This window comes from Bombina bombina, chromosome 2 (genome assembly GCF_027579735.1).
Source record: "Bombina bombina isolate aBomBom1 chromosome 2, aBomBom1.pri, whole genome shotgun sequence".
NCBI lineage: Eukaryota > Metazoa > Chordata > Amphibia > Anura > Bombinatoridae > Bombina > Bombina bombina.
This window is the reverse complement of record NC_069500.1, coordinates 421878272-421897187: the sequence shown is the minus strand read 5'-3', so window position 1 is coordinate 421897187 and position 18916 is coordinate 421878272. Positions and strand designations below refer to the sequence as shown.

The 18916-nt window shown below is 36.1% G+C and overlaps 1 protein-coding gene across 1 annotated transcript in view; it reads right to left on the bottom strand.

The window, feature by feature from the left end:
- LOC128646976 (carbonic anhydrase 15-like) overlaps positions 1 to 15219 on the bottom strand; it is a 32023-nt gene extending 16804 nt beyond the window's left edge. The window contains exons 1-4 of the mRNA XM_053699788.1: positions 14664 to 15219; positions 6332 to 6412; positions 3137 to 3172; positions 457 to 627 (exon numbers count right to left, since the gene is read on the bottom strand). Of these exons, the coding sequence (XP_053555763.1) occupies positions 457 to 627; positions 3137 to 3172; positions 6332 to 6412; positions 14664 to 15219 (844 nt within the window). The remainder of the gene's footprint in view (positions 1 to 456; positions 628 to 3136; positions 3173 to 6331; positions 6413 to 14663) is intronic.
- Positions 15220 to 18916: the final 3697 nt, after the last annotated feature.

The window sequence follows — 18916 nt, the reverse complement described above, 5'->3', positions numbered from 1 at the left end:
AAACTATTAACCAAAAATAGATGGGGCAAAGAAACAAAATACACGACTAGGAGATACATTAAAAGAGCGGGAGAAATACAATGATAGACAAAATAATCAGCAAGCGCTACCCAGGGTGCTGAAGCAAAAATGGTCCGGCTCCTAAGCTTATATTCCTGCTTTTCAAATAAAGATACTAAGAGAACGAAGAAAAATTGATAATAGGAGAAAATTAGAACGTTGATTAAAATTGCATGCTCTATTTGAATCATGAAAGAAAAAAAAAAGAGTTTTATATCCCTTTGAAGAAGAAAAGACAGAGATGAAAGATAGAAAAAGTTTAGAAAAAGAGGTATTTGGAAACTAAAGGTTTTTTTTTCTATTTTGATTGATATTCAAAATATTAGAAAGGGTAATTCATATAATGATACATAAAAAAGTATCATCTAGTCCCAAATGAGAATGTAAACTTCTCACCTGAATGTCCATCATTCATTAACCTCCAACGACCCGGGAGAACGCGGTCATACCCCTGGAACACAATGTTCCCCAGCTGATTGTCTCTCTTTACTGTAGGTCTTAGGATGTTAATAGGAGACTGACTGTTGCCTCCACAATTATGGTTGAATTCCTTCCAGTGATCAGGACCTAATACCAGAAACATTCATCTTTGTTACATACATTTGTCCCCCCTCTTTGGGCCCTTATGAACTGTTTTAAAGAGATCAGTCTGTCTGTCTATCTATCTACATGATAACGTTTTGACAACATTTAAACATTTTTGTTTCTTTTTATTTTGATACATTTAGATGACATTTTTGATGAAAAGCCATTTTGGTAATTACAAACCCTAAAAACATTTAAACATTTTTTTTATTATTTTGATACATTTAGATGACATTTTTGATAAAAAAAGCCATTTTGGTAATTACAAACCCTAAAAACATTTAAACATTTTTTTTATTTTGATACATTTAGATGACATTCTTGATGAAAAGCCATTTTGGTAATTACAAACCCTGAAATAATCAACATTCTAACTTTGTATTTTGGTGCTAAACGTTATTCCCCTATCATAACTATGCCATGTGACCTTTAAAAATAGTAACAGACAGATTCGGATAATGTTTAACTATGATTCATTATTAATAAGGGCTTGCAGCTGAATCCGTGATAAACTGTTAGGTCCAGGGAGATGTTGCTGTTAAACAAGAAAAATAAACAACTCGCTGTACAATGAGAATATGTCTTTATACTCTACAGTCGTCTGTTATAATTTCAAATAAATCAGAATGCGGTATGTACCGTCATTCATGTGATTCTCAACTACAGGACATTTTGTAGCCTCAAAGGTCACCAATAGTTTGATTTGATTTTTTTTTAAATTAAACAAATTATTGTGTCACTTGCACAGTAAGGTCCCTCTCTTTCACTGTCTTTCAGAGCACCTTTCTTTTGTTTTAACCAACACCTACCTAGTAAGCAGCCACCAACCTTTAGCACTTTTTTTCTAATTTTGACAAGGCTAGTGGCACTACCACTCTGAAGCTATACAACTATCCCCACTGGAAAAATTACAGACTCCTTCCAGTGCCCCTGCTCTAGAGGCATCAGAAAGTTAATCTGGGTCTGATTCTGTAAAATACGTCAGCATGGAGTGAAATTATAACACCGACCCATGTATGGGCAAACTTCAGTCAATTCTTTAAAAAAGGGGGCTGAATCTGGAAACCCTGGCTTGTTGCGAGCTGCCTCCTGTAGCAAGAATCTCACAAGAGAAAGCAACTGTGAGCACCCTGAAATGAAAGCAACATTTTTTTTAAGTACATACAAATCACATTACAGTGTTTTCAGTGTATTTTAACTTGCATTTACTTCTAGTTTTGCATAATTTTATTTTTATTTCCCTACAATCAGTGCGTATTTTGAAACAAACTCACCAGCTTGGATTTGGTGATATAAAAAATACAGCAAGACCAATAGGCATAATATACTTAGAGAACTTCACACATGCCAAGGAAGGCCCCTGTTCAACAAACTCTCCAAGGATACATGCCTTATTTTACAATAGAAAAAAGTGTACTCTTTGCCTTTTCTACTCCTTTGTACAATTTAAATTAATATTTTCATGCTACATTGTACTTTAAATTCATACTAATAATATGATTTTTAATACATACTTAAATTACAATTCTTACATTGTAGTGTTAGTACGCTTTTTTAAAATGCTTATTTTATTGAGCACTATACTGTAATATATGTGTCTCTCCTTCACATACAAAACAGTAGATTATGCCCCGGAGCAAGATACACAGCTATGAATGAAAGATGTAGCCTTTAGTGAATCCCAAGGACCATAACGCTGACTTATCTTCTAAGAGAATCTGATCTGAGCCAAGAGCTTTAGAGAGTTGGACCCTCTATGATAACTCAGCAGGAATGCTGGAGCTTGCTCCTCTGCTTTACTGTGGAGTAAACAGTACGGCCGCTGATTAAATGTACTTGTCAAAATGGAAAAAAAACACTGGAGGGTACTGACTAGGTAAGTGGCCACAAAGGGTTAAAAAATTAGTAAGGCACTCTAGGCTGAAAGTCAGTGACAGATAGTGCGGTACTTTACAAGGCACAAACTTGCAGAAAACTTTACTGTCTTTAAAAAAGGGACATTCCAGTCAAAATATAAATGCACATAGATTTATTGCATCTTTGAATAGAAACATATTTGCAATATACATGTATTGGCAAAAATGCTTCTTTTAAGAGTTATCACTGTTTTAGTGTTAACATTTTTCTCTGCATGTGCACGTGAAGCATAGCTAGCTATTGTCACTGCACCCACATTTTAAATAATGCAGCTGCTTAGATCATCACTGGGGCTTGTATCATGTCAGCAATTAACAAATGGAGTCATTACCAGATGGTACAAGCACCTTAGGCTCTCAGAACAAGTGTTGTGTTTAAAATGCTGGTGCACGGTGCATACTTAAATACACTTTTGAAACAGCTATAGCTTTTATTAGAAGCATTTTTGCTAATGCATGTATATTACAAAATTGTTTCTGTTCAATACCAAAATGCACCCATGTGGTTTCCAATTTGGGCTGGAATATCCCTTTAATTTAAAGATACACAAATTAAGATGCAGAATATAACTCACCACACTTTGGATTTTGTGAGGAATAGCACCAGTGACCTGCAGAAAGACAGATACATGGAAAACCAAATGAAGAAACATTAATTTAATTGAATGATTTAGAAACCAATATAAACATTTGAAGAAATGTTAAAATAATAATAAAAAAACAGTAGAGAAAGGTCAGATTTCTGGCAGATTATACCAAATCATAAACTTGAGGAAGGCATATAGAAATACTAATTTGTAGAGGTGAGTCTGGGAGGAGTAACTCTTTACTATAATTAACAGTACAGTATATCTAAACTTTAGGAAAATTCAGTAGTTATAGTTGCTGTGATATTAAAATAATGGTTTGGGGTGATCAAATGTTTTACACCTGTCAATATAATACATATGGCCCCAGTTGCTAGAATTAGTAAATTAACAAGTAAATTGTATTAATTAAAAAGGAAATAAAATACTATTCAGATGAATCAGAATACATAAATATTGTATGCGAGATGTGAGTGCATGTGCATCCCACAACTTCCTTGGGTAGAATGTATATAGGATAAACATTGCAAAAAAAGATTGTTTCTATAGCATTTTTGTTTTTAATTCTAAAATGCTGCAATATTAATATTGCCAGCTAATAACAATGGGCATGTCTGAGAGCTTCTTTTTTTTTTTATTATTAATTATATAATTATTAATTAATTTATTATTTTATTTATGATTGTAATTATTGATATGATTGTATTCATCCAACTAGATTATTAAAAAAAATAGTTTAGGACAGTAAACCTTAAAGGGACAGTCTATACCATCATTTTTATTGTTTTAAAAGATAGATAATCCCTTTATTACCCATTCCCCAGTTTTGCACAACCAACACAGTTATATTAATATACTTTTTACCTCTGTAATTACCTTGTATCTAAGCCTCTGCAGGATGCCCCTTATTTCAGTTATTTTGAAAGACATGTATTTTAGCCAATCAGTGCTGACTCATAGGTAACTCCATGGGCATGAGCACAATGTTATCTATATGGCAAACATGAACTAACGCCCTCTTTATGTGAAAAACTGTCAAAATTCACTGAAATTAGAGGTGGACTTCAAGGGCTTAGAAATTAGCATATGAGCCTACCTAGGTTTAGCTTTCAACTAAGAATACCACGAGAACAAAGCAAAATTGATGATAACAGTAAATTGGAAAGTTGTTTAAAATTACATGCTCTATCTGGATCACGATAGTTTATTTTTAACTAGACTGTCCCTTTAAGTTTATGTATTACCTTGTATGAAAGTCAAGTGGTACTCCAGATTTACCCCAGATGTGTTTATTTTAAACATAATAACCTAGAACAACTAAAAAAAAAAGCTGCTAATATACTGTATATTTTTAGATTTTTTTTGTAAACTTGATTTCTAATACTCTGTGATGTCAGTGTGATCTACTTGAGAGTATATTGATCTCTGTTATAATTAACTTCTGCCAAATCAGAATTTAAACAAAATGCCTGTCTAACGCATCATTGTGGTACTGAAAATACTTGTGCAAACACATTCAGATATTTGTTTTTCACTTAAGATCACAATCTCACTACTGACCACTGGAAAACAAAGATATCATACAACAAACTGCAGATTTAATGGTACTTAGATCCCTACTGGGAAACCATGACCCTGTGAGCACTCCTGCTCTAACATGCCCCAGATTAAGAATCATTGGCTTTGATACCTGCAGCAATCAATAAAAGGATGCCAAGTATACTGCACATTAGATGTTTTTTTATTTTGTGTGATTTGTGTATATATACACTGTATATATAGATATATTTCACACAGACTCCCACATGATAAAAAGACCCAGGTTAAAGTAAATTAATGAATCTCCATGCACTGTAAAATTTTGACCTTTACGCATATTACCTAATTTATATTTATTTATTTATTTTAGTGGAAGTTGAATTGTAAGACTTTGTGAAAATATCACAGCGACAACAGATTAAACCTACTTTGTTCTGGATCAGTATAGAAACTTATGTTTTATGATGTAGTTATTTCATAATTTTTATGATTTATATATTACTGGGCTACAAAACGGTGTACTGTAAATGTATTCATCTTTTCTTTCAAGGAAAAGACTATTGCTTGCTGAATAAACCTTGCATAGATCAGGGTGTGACTACACAACATAGGTGTTCTTTTATGCTAAACCTACAATTTTGGTATAACAGCAATGTTCACATAGCTAGCAAAAAAAGTAATCAATATAAATAGCCTAAGTTAACAAAGAGTTAATTTTTAGATATTATTTCATAGCAAAGAAGTAATGTTACTTTGTATCTCTGTCTAAATCAAGCATCCCCAAATATTTCACCAATATAGAATCTAATTTTACAAAAAGAGTTCTCCCAAAAACACAAATTGGCCATGATATTTTAATTGGTATTTGCCATTTAGTGAAAACTTAGTTGTATTTAAAATAGTATTGCATTATAATGGTAATAATATAGTTTAATTGGCAGCTTCTAAAAGTAATCATTTTAAAGAACCACAATTTACCAGAATGTTTTTTAGTAATTTATATGTTCTTAATGTTTGTTTTCATAACAAAAAGTTTAGATAATTCATAGTTGATAGCAAAGGCATGTCTGTCTGTATCAAACCTCCCAAAATATGTCTCTAATTTGAGGATCAAATGTCACAAAAAGAACCAACACAAAAAAAAACATACTGTAAAATATGAATATTTGTTATTTCCTGGAATATTACTTGTATTTGATACCCTTTTCTAATGTGTTGCTTTAATTTTCTAGATTAGAAGTCAGATGGCACAGCCCATATTCTTTTAAAGTAACAAAAAAGTATGTTTATAAAAACAAAATCCAATGGAGCACTTAAAGTCCATATATTTCCCTTCCTCACTTTCATAGTTTAAAAATACCCACTGGTGGGGTCATCCGGAGCAGAAACTCAAATTAGTGAGTCAGTTTCTGTGACTGTGAATTCATAGAATATACCTTTTTTTATATACTTAATTCAATATTTTAAAAAATGAATTGCTAACAGACCAATACAAATATATATACACTATATAAATTGAGTTTTACCTGAATTTATTGTCGACAAACTATATATTTAAGCACCATAAAAAGCATATATTAATTGGTGAATCCATTTTCATCACCAATAAGAGAGAACAGACATTAGGCATTACAGATGTCTCACCTCCTCCGGATGCTTGAACAACTAGAGGCAAAATCAGGAAAGTCACCAAGAGCAGATACATCTTCACCCTGTCCTTGTTCTCTGAAGTATTGGCACACCAAAAAGTATTTATGTCCAGCAGTTCCACCTTGCTATTCACAGCATTGCTAGGTAGGACACAGACCCTCCCCAGTTCACCATTAAATATTTATTAAGATCAGAGCTGAACTTTCTTTTTTTTTTTTGTTCTCTTTCACCTTGGGAGGGAGCAAAGAAATAAGCTGCACTCCCTCTGTGATGCTGGGATAAGGCCTTTAACTCTTTCCTTGCCAGAACCTGCAGTAGTATGGAACTGTTTTGGGTTTGATATAAATTATAGGCATAGCTCAATGTCAAAATACAATGTCAATAAACAACAAGCAACTTCTCAAGTTTAGAAAACCATCTGCATATTATCAGATTATACCTGCAAATCTACTTGCTATTTAAATATAAAAGAACATTTTTTAAAGAGTTGTGATAGAGATTTTGTTGTTTCTTTTGTTGCATCTTTAAGGTGGCATTTTAAAATTATTTACAGGGTTTGTGTGTGCGTGTGTGGGGTTGTAAAATGTTTCTGTACTGATAAAATCCCATTATTTTACTGTCCACCAGAAAATCTGCAGGGGTTTTGCATTTCAACCAGGGGGCTTCTATCCCAAGGGTGTATATTGCAAAAAATTGCAATTTTAGTTAGTTTCATAATAAAAATTTTTTTACTTTAAAGACATTAAACACTGAAAATCTACCATATAAACTTCAATCTACTGTAATGCAAATCTTTTATTGTTTCCTGTAATAATTTAGAAATAAATATTTATAAAGCTCTTACAATTTTGCTATGTTCCCTCCACCCCTAATTCCTTTCTGCAGTGTAGTGATGTACAAAGTGGTCCCACACTCTCTATACATTATGGGCCAGATTACAAGTGGAGCGGTATTTACCGTTTTGCGCTGGTATTATGAGTTGAAAGTAAAAATTATTGCTCTCTCGCTAACCCGACGTGCGCAAACAGGTTACTTCTAGAGCAATTAGACTGTCAGGCAAAAGATAACCTATTCCCCCAGAAAAAAGTGAAAGAAAAAAAACACCTGACTCATGCACTAACCCAAACTCATATTCTCATATATGCTAACCCGACATGAAAATATGAATATTTCACATTCCAATGTTCTGCTCATAGCAAAATATGTTATATTTATTTATATATCTGATGGTATTTTGGTACAGTATATTCATGATTATATATAGGTAAATATATACAGAAATATATAGGAATATCTATTTAAAAATACATAAAACATATTCTGCTATGTGCAGAACATTAAACAATGTGAAATATTTACAGTAAATATACACTATAACACTTTATTAAATATGAATATTGCATCAATATGGTTTTACATGTTTTCATTTACTTAACTGCAAAGGACTCCAATGCACATAGATATATATAAGTTCAAGCAGGGACTGCATTCGCTGGATTTAGATAAAGTGTTATTTATTGCATCCCAGTGAGTGCAGTCCCTGCTTGAACCTCTACTGATAACTTGACTCTGCACCCTGGTTGATGGCTTAAGAAAATTGTGAGTGCAGATACACAAGGAGGATATATATATATATATATATATATATATATGTGTGTGTTTATATATGTGTTTATATGTTTATATATGTCTGTAAATACATATATACACATATACATACATAATTACATGTGTACAGTATATAAACATATACAGTATAGACACATATATAATATACATACATAATTACATGTGTATAGTATATAAACATATACAGTATAGACACATATATAATATACATACATATAGATCTTTAAAGATGTATATGTCTGTATCTCTATGTTAAAACCCTTTGCCTGACTTTTTCCCCCTAACACCTGAGATATTATATCTTTGAGCCCTTAACTAAATACTTTTTGTGCAATATTTTTCTTTGAATAATTTTTATTAGACAGAGTTAATATGAGTGTAAGTGTACTTTGTAATGTATTTTTGATTTGTTTAATGCAACTTTTTAATTTTGCAAAATAGTTCACCACAGCTCTGAGATCGTGGTAATGATTCTTGAGTAAATCGCGATTGAGCTCAACTTGTAATATAAGAGCAGTTTAACCTACGATCACGAAAACCAGAGCACAATCATTTGCGCGCCACTTGTAATCTAGCCCTTTATATATATTATTGCGCTTCAAAACAAGTACAGATAAACACAAACTACACATGTGCATCATTAAATGGCTCAGTACCATTATTCCTGCCGTACGATTTGGTTGCGCCAGCTACTGCACAGGAGGGAAAAAAAGAGGTTAAGCAGAGGTCAGCAGGAGGAAATCTATGTATGAATCTTTATTTTACTAAAAATGCTTGTTCTGCATATTCTTTTTAAATATTAAAAACAGCATTGATAGCTAATGCGTGTACAGAAGTTTTATCTGCTTTGGAGAAGATTTACTTTTATTATCATTTTAACTTTCTCTTGCAAAAAAACATAATTTATGTAAGAACTTACCTGATAAATTCATTTCTTTCATATTAGCAAGAGTCCATGAGCTAGTGACGTATGGGATATACATTCCTACCAGGAGGGGCAAAGTTTCCCAAACCTCAAAATGCCTATAAATACACCCCTCACCACACCCACAAATCAGTTTAACGCATAGCCAAGAAGTGGGGTGATAAGACAAAAGTGCGAAAGCATAAAAAATAAGGAATTGGAATAATTGTGCTTTATACAAAAAAATCATAACCACCACAAAAAAGGGTGGGCCTCATGGACTCTTGCTAATATGAAAGAAATGAATTTATCAGGTAAGTTCTTACATAAATTATGTTTTCTTTCATGTAATTAGCAAGAGTCCATGAGCTAGTGACGTATGGGATAATGAATACCCAAGATGTGGATCTTCCACGCAAGAGTCTCTAGAGAGGGAGGGATAAAATAAAGACAGCCAATTCCGCTGAAAATAATCCACACCCAAAATAAAGTTTAAATCTTATAATGAAAAAAACTGAAATTATAAGCAGAAGAATCATACTGAAACAGCTGCCTGAAGTACTTTTCTACCAAAAACTGCTTCAGAAGAAGAAAACACATCAAAATGGTAGAATTTAGAAAAATTATGCAAAGAAAACCAAGTTGCTGCTTTGCAAATCTGATCAACTGAAGCTTCATTCCTAAACGCCCAGGAAGTAGAAACTGACCTAGTAGAATGAGCTGTAATCCTTTGAGGCGGAGTTTTACCCAACTCGACATAAGCATGATGAATCAAAGACTTTAACCAAGACGCCAAAGAAATGGCAGAGGCCTTCTGACCTTTCCTAGAACCGGAAAAGATAACAAAATAGACTAGAAGTCTTTCGGAAAATTTTAGTAGCTTCAACATAATATTTCAAAGCTCTAACTACATCCAAAGAATGCAACGATCTTTCCTTAGGATTCTTAGGATTAGGACACAATGAAGGAACCACAATTTCTCTACTAATGTTGTTAGAATTCACAACCTTAGGTAAAAATTGAAAAGAAGTTTGCAACACCGCCTTATCCTGATGAAAAATCAGAAAAGGAGACTCACAAGAAAGAGCAGATAAATCAGAAACTCTTCTAGCAGAAGAGATGGCCAAAAGAAACAAAACTTTCCAAGAAAGTAATTTAATGTCCAGCGAATGCATAGGTTCAAACGGAGGAGCTTGAAGAGCCCCCAGAACCAAATTCGAACTCCAAGGAGGAGAAATTGACTTAATAACAGGTTTTATACGAACCAAAGCTTGTACAAAACAATGAATAACAGGAAGACTAGTAATCTTTCTGTGAAAAAGAACAGAAAGAGCAGAGATTTGTCCTTCAAGGAACTTGCAGACAAACCTTTATCCAAACCATCCTGAAGAAACTGTAAAATTCTAGGAATTCTAAAAGAATGCCAAGAAAAATGATGAGAAAAACACCAAGAAATGTAAACCTTCCAGACTCGATAATATATCTTCCTAGATACAGATTTACGAGCCTGTAACATAGTATTAATCAGAGAGTCAGAGAAACCTCTATGACTGAGAATCAAGCGTTCAATCTCTATACCTTCAAATTTAAGGATTTGAGATCCTGATGGAAAAAAGGACCTTGTGATAGAAGGTCTGGTCTTAACGGAAGAGTCCATGGTTGGCAAGTGGCCATCCGGACAAGATCCGCATACCAAAACCTGTGAGGCCATGCTGGAGCCACCAGCAGAACAGACGAGCACCCCTTAGAATCTTGGAAATTACTCTTGGAAGAAGAACTAGAGGTGGAAAGATATAGGCAGGATGATACTTCAAAGGAAGTGACAATGCATCCACTGCCTCCGCCTGAGGATCCCTGGATCTGGACAGATACCTGGGAAGCTTCTTGTTTAGATGAGAAGCCATCAGATCTATTTCTGGAAGTCCCCACATTTGAACAATCTGAAGAAATACCTCTGGGTGAAGAGACCATTCGCCCGGATGAAAAGTTTGGTGACTGAGATAATCCGCTTCCCAATTGTCTATACCTGGGGTATGAACCGCAGAAATTAGACAGCAGCTGGATTCTGCCCAAACCAGAATTCGAGATACTTCTTTCATAGCCAGAGGACTGTGAGTCCCTCCTTGATGATTGACATATGCCACAGTTGTGACATTGTCCGTATGAAAACAAATGAATGACTCTCTCTTTAGAACAGGCCATGACTGAAGAGCTCTGAAAATTGCACGGAGTTCCAAAATATTGATTGGTAATCTCACCTCCTGAGATTCCCAAACCCCTTGTGCTGTCAGAGACCCCCAAACAGCTCCCCAACCTGTCAGACTTGCATCTCTTGAAATCTCAGTCCAGGTTGGAAGAACAAAAGAAGCCCCCTGAATTAAACGATGGTGGTCTGTCCACCATGTCAGAAAGTGTCGAACAATCGGTTTTAAATATATTAATTGAGATATCTTTGTATAATCCCTGCACCACTGGTTCAGCATACAGAGCTGAAGAGGTTGCATGTGAAAACGAGCAAAGGGAACCGCGTCCAATGCAGCAGTCATAAGACCTAGAATTTCCATGCATAAGGCTACCGAAGGGAAAGATTGAGACTGAAGGTTTCGACAAGCTGAAACCAATTTCAGACGTCTCTTGTCCGTCAGAGACAGAGTCAAGGACACTGAATCTATCAGGAAACCTAAAAAGGTTACCCTTGTCTGAGGAATCAACGAACTTTTTGGTAAATTGATCCTCCAACCATATTCTAGAAGAAACAACACTCATAAAAGACTGGAAAGGTTCTTTCTAGTTAAAATGAGCAAAGGGAATTGAATCCAATGCCGTGGCCATAAGACCTAAAACTTCTATGCATATATAGCAACTGAAGGAAATAATAGAGACTAAAGGTACCGACAGACGGAACCCAATAGAATTATCCCTTGTCTGATAGAGACAAAGACAGTGACACAAACTTTCTGGAAACCTAAAAAAGGTGACCCTTGTGTGAGGAATCAAGAGCTTTCGAAAAAAAGATCCTCTAACTATGTCCTGAAGAGCAAGTGAATCATATGAGATTCCGCATCCTCAGAAAATAATCTGAATGAAAACAGAAAAATGAAAATATTCATTTATTGTATCTAATGAAAACAAATAATGCTATCAATGACCATAAAAAGGCAAAATAGTTTGAATAAAACTCCAAACCCGGTTCCTAAAAAAGGAACTGGAAGAAATACCCCAGAAGATTCCAGGTCTGAGCAGTGCTTGAACCCCATGGGTGCCCAGCCATGCTTCAACAGTACCCAAAATATATAGGACAGAAACACACTTAAAGAAAGTGTTAGCCTTACTGGAATAAAATCAAAGAAATTTGGACAAAATAGAACCAAATAAATTTCAAAGAAGTCTTAACCTGTCTCTTACCAGCCAAGCTGGAATACGGCACGTACATCGCAATATTAGGGAGCTGATTTCGAACCCCAATTACAAACATGTTACTTGGGAAAGAACTTAGGAATTCGTTCCTTAATAAGAACAACTAAACTAGTATAAGCTTAAAGTTTTAGTCTTAGAACTCAATCTTGAAGCCCAGAGTAACAGTTAAGAATTTAATCCAATTATAAAACAAATAATTGATTATCTTAGAACAAAATTCTTCTAGCTAAAATAGCTAAAGACATAGATTAACCCTCATTTGCGAAAATATTTAATAAAATGAAGACACAAATGAAATTATTAGCATGATAGTCCAGTTTAAAGGACCAGTCAATACAGAGGACTTGCATAATCAATAAATGCAAAACAACAAGACAAATGCAACAGCACCTAGTCTAGTAAATGTTGTCCTTTAACAATGCTAAAATAAATCATAATCTGATACTTGATCTTAAAGTAAACAGAAAAAATGAAGCAATTGCAATATCCAAATAAATCACAGGACCAAGAAAAGTACCTGAAACTAAATAATTTTCCATAAATAAGATACAACTATCTAAAGGAAAATAAATACTATTTTGCTATAGAAACAATAGCATAATTAGTAGAAGTAGAGATAGCCCCAATAAATTGGAGAACCCTCCAAATTGAATTTAACTGCTGGCAAAGAATATAGTTTAAAACCTTTGAAAAAGGAATAAAAGAAAATTCTCAGCCTATTCCATTCCCTAGAATGGGGAATTGGAAAGAAAACCTCTGAAAACACAGAAGAAATAAATATGCAGAAATAGTGTCACCTAGTCTTAAAGAACTAGTTACCTTAATATCCAAAATAATCAACACCTTTTCAACAAAGAACAAATGTACTTTAATAATAGAAAAATAATAAAAAAGTAGATTTGTTAGTGTCAATATCTGATGAAGAAAATTTCTGAAAGAGAAAAAACATCATCAGAGAAGGATAAATCAGTATGTTGTTGGTCATTTGAAACTTCAATAATTAAAAAAGAAGTGAAAAAGACCTAAAAATTTTATTAGAAGGCACGAAGTCAGACAAAGCCTTTAAAATAGAATCAGAAAATATTTCTTATAAATCTTCTAAATATTTCTTGTACATAAAATGTAAGAATGGAAATATATCAAGCATAAACACTAATGGATTATGCATGTAAAAGTATATCATAATACCTTATTACAAACCATAGCTAAAGATAAACATTTATAACATTTAAAATAAATGAACTTAGCTTTGGTAGAACTGTGTAATGACTCTCACTGCTACTCTCAGGGAGTGAGAATATGATGATTAGTATTGGAGCACAACTGCAGAATACCTGATGTAAATTAGTGAGTTATGGTAGTGGGTAGTTTGTTTCAACCCTTTGCATATAGCACTACTGAACATGTGCTATAGTAAGCGAAGGAGTGAATTTTAGTCTCGTGTTAAAGTTCAAGTTAGAACAGAGGTGCAATGACTGGACTCAAATTAATAAGTTCACAGATAGGCAGCAGTAAATCCTGTTAGGAGAAATGTATAGGTTATATGCATCTCAGAATCACTCACTAGAGTTGTAATGACATGTTGTGTTGAGATCAGCAGAAGCAATAAACTATTCCAATCACAATACTCAAATAATGCAGGAACCTCCAAGTGTTCAAAGGCAATTTAGTAACAGTCCACTTTAACTCCAAATGCTATATGATAGATAAGTAACAGTCTTACTTTATCTCCAAGTGAAAAATAATAATTAAGTAACGGTCTTACTTTAAATCTTGAATCTCCTTGTGCTGAATGTATGGTAGGAGGAAGGTCTAGGTTTGTTTTACAGCGTGTGTTACTGAGAGGATTATCCTGCAGGCAAGGAGCTGCTGGCGCACACACGCTGAAAAGGAAAATAGACTCTGAGCGTGATCGAAGTATCACGCTACTGCTATAGCCGTTCTGGTGTCTCTTTTGTCAGTGACTTGATTCCGGTGTAGCGCTGCGCAGCGTGGAAGGTCAGAGCTAGGAATGCAGCTGACAGCAGTCCGGAGGTTGCGGTAGGTGATGAGAGGAAGCAGCCGCGGCTGTGGATGACACAGGAAGATGTTGCCAGCGCCTGGTTATTACAAAACACAATTAGGTATTTTAAGCAGTCAGGTTCTGGAGGTATTAAGAAGTGTACAAGTATGAACAGAATAACTTTAGGTTTTCTGTATTTGTAATCCACAATAGGTAAGGGCTCAGAAAAAGTAGCTTGCATGCTACAAACAAAATACTAAGCGCTGAGCGCTGTGAGGCCAGGTGTTTTATTAGCTAGGCAGGTGTAGGTAGCTGAGAGCTGCTGGGTCCTAAAAGGTATAGACTCTGACATCACCCCCCTTAATCTTTCCAACGTATCAGATATTCCAACACCGAACCCCGGAATCTGGAATCCAAAACCGAATGAACTTCATAGGACTCAGTGTCCACCAAAGGTAGAGAAGGCGGTAGAACGAGGTCAGTGTCTCGAGTGGGTCTGTAAGGCTTGAGCAAAGAGACATGTAAAGTCGGGTGGACTTTTATAGTAGGAGGTAATTCCAAGGTCACTGCATTTTCATTTATGATTCGAATGACAGAAAAAGGTCCAATGAAACGAGAAGCCAACTTTTTGGAAGGCACTTGTAGGCGTAAATTCTTTGTCGAAAGCCAAACTTTGTCACCTATGGCATACTTCGGGGGTGTTCTTCTACGGAGGTCGTAATAATGTTTCTGGTTCTCTTGTGCCTTCTGGATATTCATGGTAATATTAGCAAATGCCGTGATAAGGTTTCGGGTATAATCTTCGAGTTGTGGAGACGCAGAAGAGGCTTCAGGATTGACGTGAAAGGTGGGATGGTAACCATAAGAGGCATAGAAGGGAGACAGGTTAGTAGATGAATTCTTTAGATTGTTGTAGGCATATTCCGCCATGGGCAAGTAGTCGACCCAATCGTCTTGTTGTTGATTACAATAACATCTTAAGTATTCCTCAAGCCATTGATTCAACCGCTCGGTTTGGCCATTCGTCTGTGGATGGAAAGAGGTGGTATAGCTATGGGTGATCTTCAATAAGGAGCATAGCTAAGTCCAAAACCGTGATGTGAATTGGGTGCCCCTGTCCGTGATTATCCTAGAAGGAGTTCCGTGAAGTTTTACGATATGAAGCAAGAACAGGTTAGCAGTCTCAGCTGCGGTAGGCAACTTGTGGAATGGGATGAAATGTCCCATTTTCGTAAACATATCTACTACGACTAATATAGTCGTTTGTCTCTTAGAGGGTGGTAGCTCTACAATGAAGTCCATGGAGACTTGATCCCAAGGTCTTTGAGGAATAGGAAGAGGCATTAGAAGTCCATAGGGTTTGTTTCTTTCTGTTTTGGATGAAGCACATATCAAACAAGTAGTTACAAAATCATGAACTGTTTTCTTCATTTTTGGCCACCAGTAGGATCTTTGGAGAAGATCTGTTGTTCGGTTCACACCAGGGTGACCAGACAGAGGTAGATCATGATGGAGTTGTATAAGTGTAGTTCTTAAACTGGGCGACACGTATATACGATCATCATGATAGTATATTCCAGAATTTTGTGTGAGTAAGTTCGAAGGTAGATCCATGTCGTTTTTATAGGAAGCTACCAAATCATCCTTGAAACAAGAAGAGAGGGCGATAAAGCGCTCCTGAGGTATGATTGAAGTTGAGTTGAACTCAGTAACAGGTTTAGTGTGTAACCTGGATAGGGCATCTGCTTTTCCGTTTTTGATTGCAGGTCGGTATAATATGTGAATATCGAATCTGGCAAAAAATAAGCACCAACGGACTTGTCTAGCAGAAAGTGTCTTGTTTGATTGCAGATATTGGAGATTTTTGTGATCTGTGTAAATTGTGATGGGGAATTTAGCTCCTTCCAGAAGGTGTCTCCAGTTTTCCAAGGCTCTACGTATAGCCAATAGTTCCTTGTCCCCTATCGAGTAATTCATTTCTGCTGGACTCATGATGTTAGAGAAAAAAGAAACAGGATGCAAGGGTTCAGAGAGTGATTGCCTTTGCGATTAAACTGCCCCAGAATCGACCACTAGGACGAATTGTAAATCGATATCTGGAAATTTGAGAATAGGGGCAGTTGAGAAACTGGATTTCAGGAAATTGAAGTATGAGTTTGCTTCTTCTGTCCAAGTAAAAGGGATAGATTTACTGGTAAGCTGTGTGAGGGGTCTGGCTATTTTGGAGAACCCCTTAATGAATTTACGGTAGTAGTTCGAGAGTCCAAGAAACCTCTGCAGTTCTTTTTTATCTTTGGGTTGTGGCCAATCTAGAAGCGTTTCAACCTTTTTGTGTTGCATACTGATACCGTCTGGTGATATTTCGTAACCGAGAAATGATATCTGTGAGCAATGGAATTGACACTTCTCCAGCTTAGCGTATAATTTATGTACATGTAGTCGGGACAATACCCATCGAACATGTTTTTTATGTTCTGATAGGGATTTAGAATAGATAAGGATGTCATCGAGATACACCACAACGCAAAGATCCAGTAGATCTCGGAAAACATTGTTAATAAAATGTTGGAAAGTTGCCGGGGCATTGCAAAGGCCGAATGGCATCACAAGGTATTCGAACAATCCGTATCTCGTACGGAATGCTGTGAGCCATTCGTCGCCTTCGCGGATACGGACTAAATTATAAGCCCCACGGAGGTCGAGTTTCGTGTATATGGTGGCATTTGAAAGGCGTTCAATCAACTCCGGAATTAGTGGGAGGGGGTATCGATTCTTCACTGTTCTTTTATTTAACTCTCAGTAGTCTATAATAGGCCGGAGTGAGCCATCCTTATTGGTAACGAAAAACATTCCGGCCCCAGCTGGAGATGTTGAAGCTCTAATGAAGCCTTTCTTTATGTTTTCGTCTAAATAACTTTTGAGATGTTGTAATTCTGGTTGGTTCAAAGGATAGACATGTCCAAAAGGGATACTGGCCCCAGGTTGGAGTTGTATAGGGCAGTCATAGGGGCGATGAGGTGGTAAGTTCTCTGCTTCGGTTTTGCTGAATACGTCTGTAAATTCCGAGTATTCAGGTGGAATCACTGGTTGGTCTGTAGTAGTTTGTAAGAGACACTGGTTGGGGAAACAAGTGTTATTACAATAGGTAGAATTGAAATTAATTTTAGAAGAAGACCAGGTTATATGTGGTTCGTGTTGTTGTAACCAGGTTATACCCAAAACTATGGGGAACTGAGGTGAGGGTAAGACATCAAAAGAAATGTGTTCGGTATGACCCTCACTAGTTGTGACAACCAAAGGTATTGTGTGATGTGTTATGGGACCTGTGTTAACAATTGAACCATCAATAACTCTGACAGCAAGAGGTTTTGACTTCAAAACAAGAGGAATTTTATTAGTGGTAACAAGATTGTAGTCAATGAAGTTTCCAAATGCACCAGAGTCCACGATGGCTTTAGTAGTTAGTCTTTTGTGGTCCCACTGCAAAACAAGGGAAAGGCCACAATAAGTTATTGAGTTATGCGTCATATGAGTTGATCTGATAGAAATAGACTTACTTTTCTTATTCTTCGAAAGAAGTGGGCAATCCTGTACGGTGTGTGATGCATCAGCACAATACATACACAAATTATGGCTCTTCCTCCTGAATCTTTCTGCAGGTGTGATAGAACCTCTGACAACCCCTATTTCCATAGGTACAGGTTGTTGGTTAGGGTTTTGTGGAGTGCTGCGTACAGGAGTAGGTGTTATCTTAGATGGAGATTCTGTGTGGTATCTCTCATGTCTCCGCTCACGGAGTCTTCTATCAATGTGGGTGGTAACCCGCATCAAAGCCTCCAATGTGGGTGGCATCTCTATGCGCGCCAATTCATCCTTTAGGGATTCAGCTAAACCTATTCTGAATTGATTTCGAAGAGCTACCGGACTCCACAAGGAGTCAGAGGTGTATAGTTTAAACTCTGAGATATAGTCCTCTACAGGCCTCTTTCCTTGTTTCAGCTCTCTCATCATAGATTCTGCCGTCAATTGAACATCCTTGTCCAAATATAACTCATCCATATTGTCAAAGAATGATGACAAAGAAGACAATATGGGGTCTTGGTGTTCACAGAGATTGTCGGCCCAGCCTCTCGGTTCCCCACGTAGAAATGAAACCACTGAGAGGACTTTAATTCTGTCAGTTGGATAACTGCGTGGCCTGAGGCTAAACAGGAGATGCCGGCATTTTTAAACTGTTTGTATAATTTTCTGTTTCCAGAAAATGGTTCTGGCAAAGAGACCTGAGGTTCAGGTAGTGTGTCATGTGTTGCCTTTAAGGCAATAGACTCCTTTATAATGTCACGTAGAGATTTATTTTCTACCTGCAGGTCTCTGACTGCTTGTGCGATCTGGTCTACCCTCTGTGTGAGGTTATAGACGACCTGGGGTATATCTGCTGGCTCCATAGGAGGGCTTAGTATTATGTAATGACTCTCACTGCTACTCTCAGGGAGTGAGAATATGATGATTAGTATTGGAGCACAACTGCAGAATACCTGATGTAAATTAGTGAGTTATGGTAGTGGGTAGTTTGTTTCAACCCTTTGCATATAGCACTACTGAACATGTGCTATAGTAAGCGAAGGAG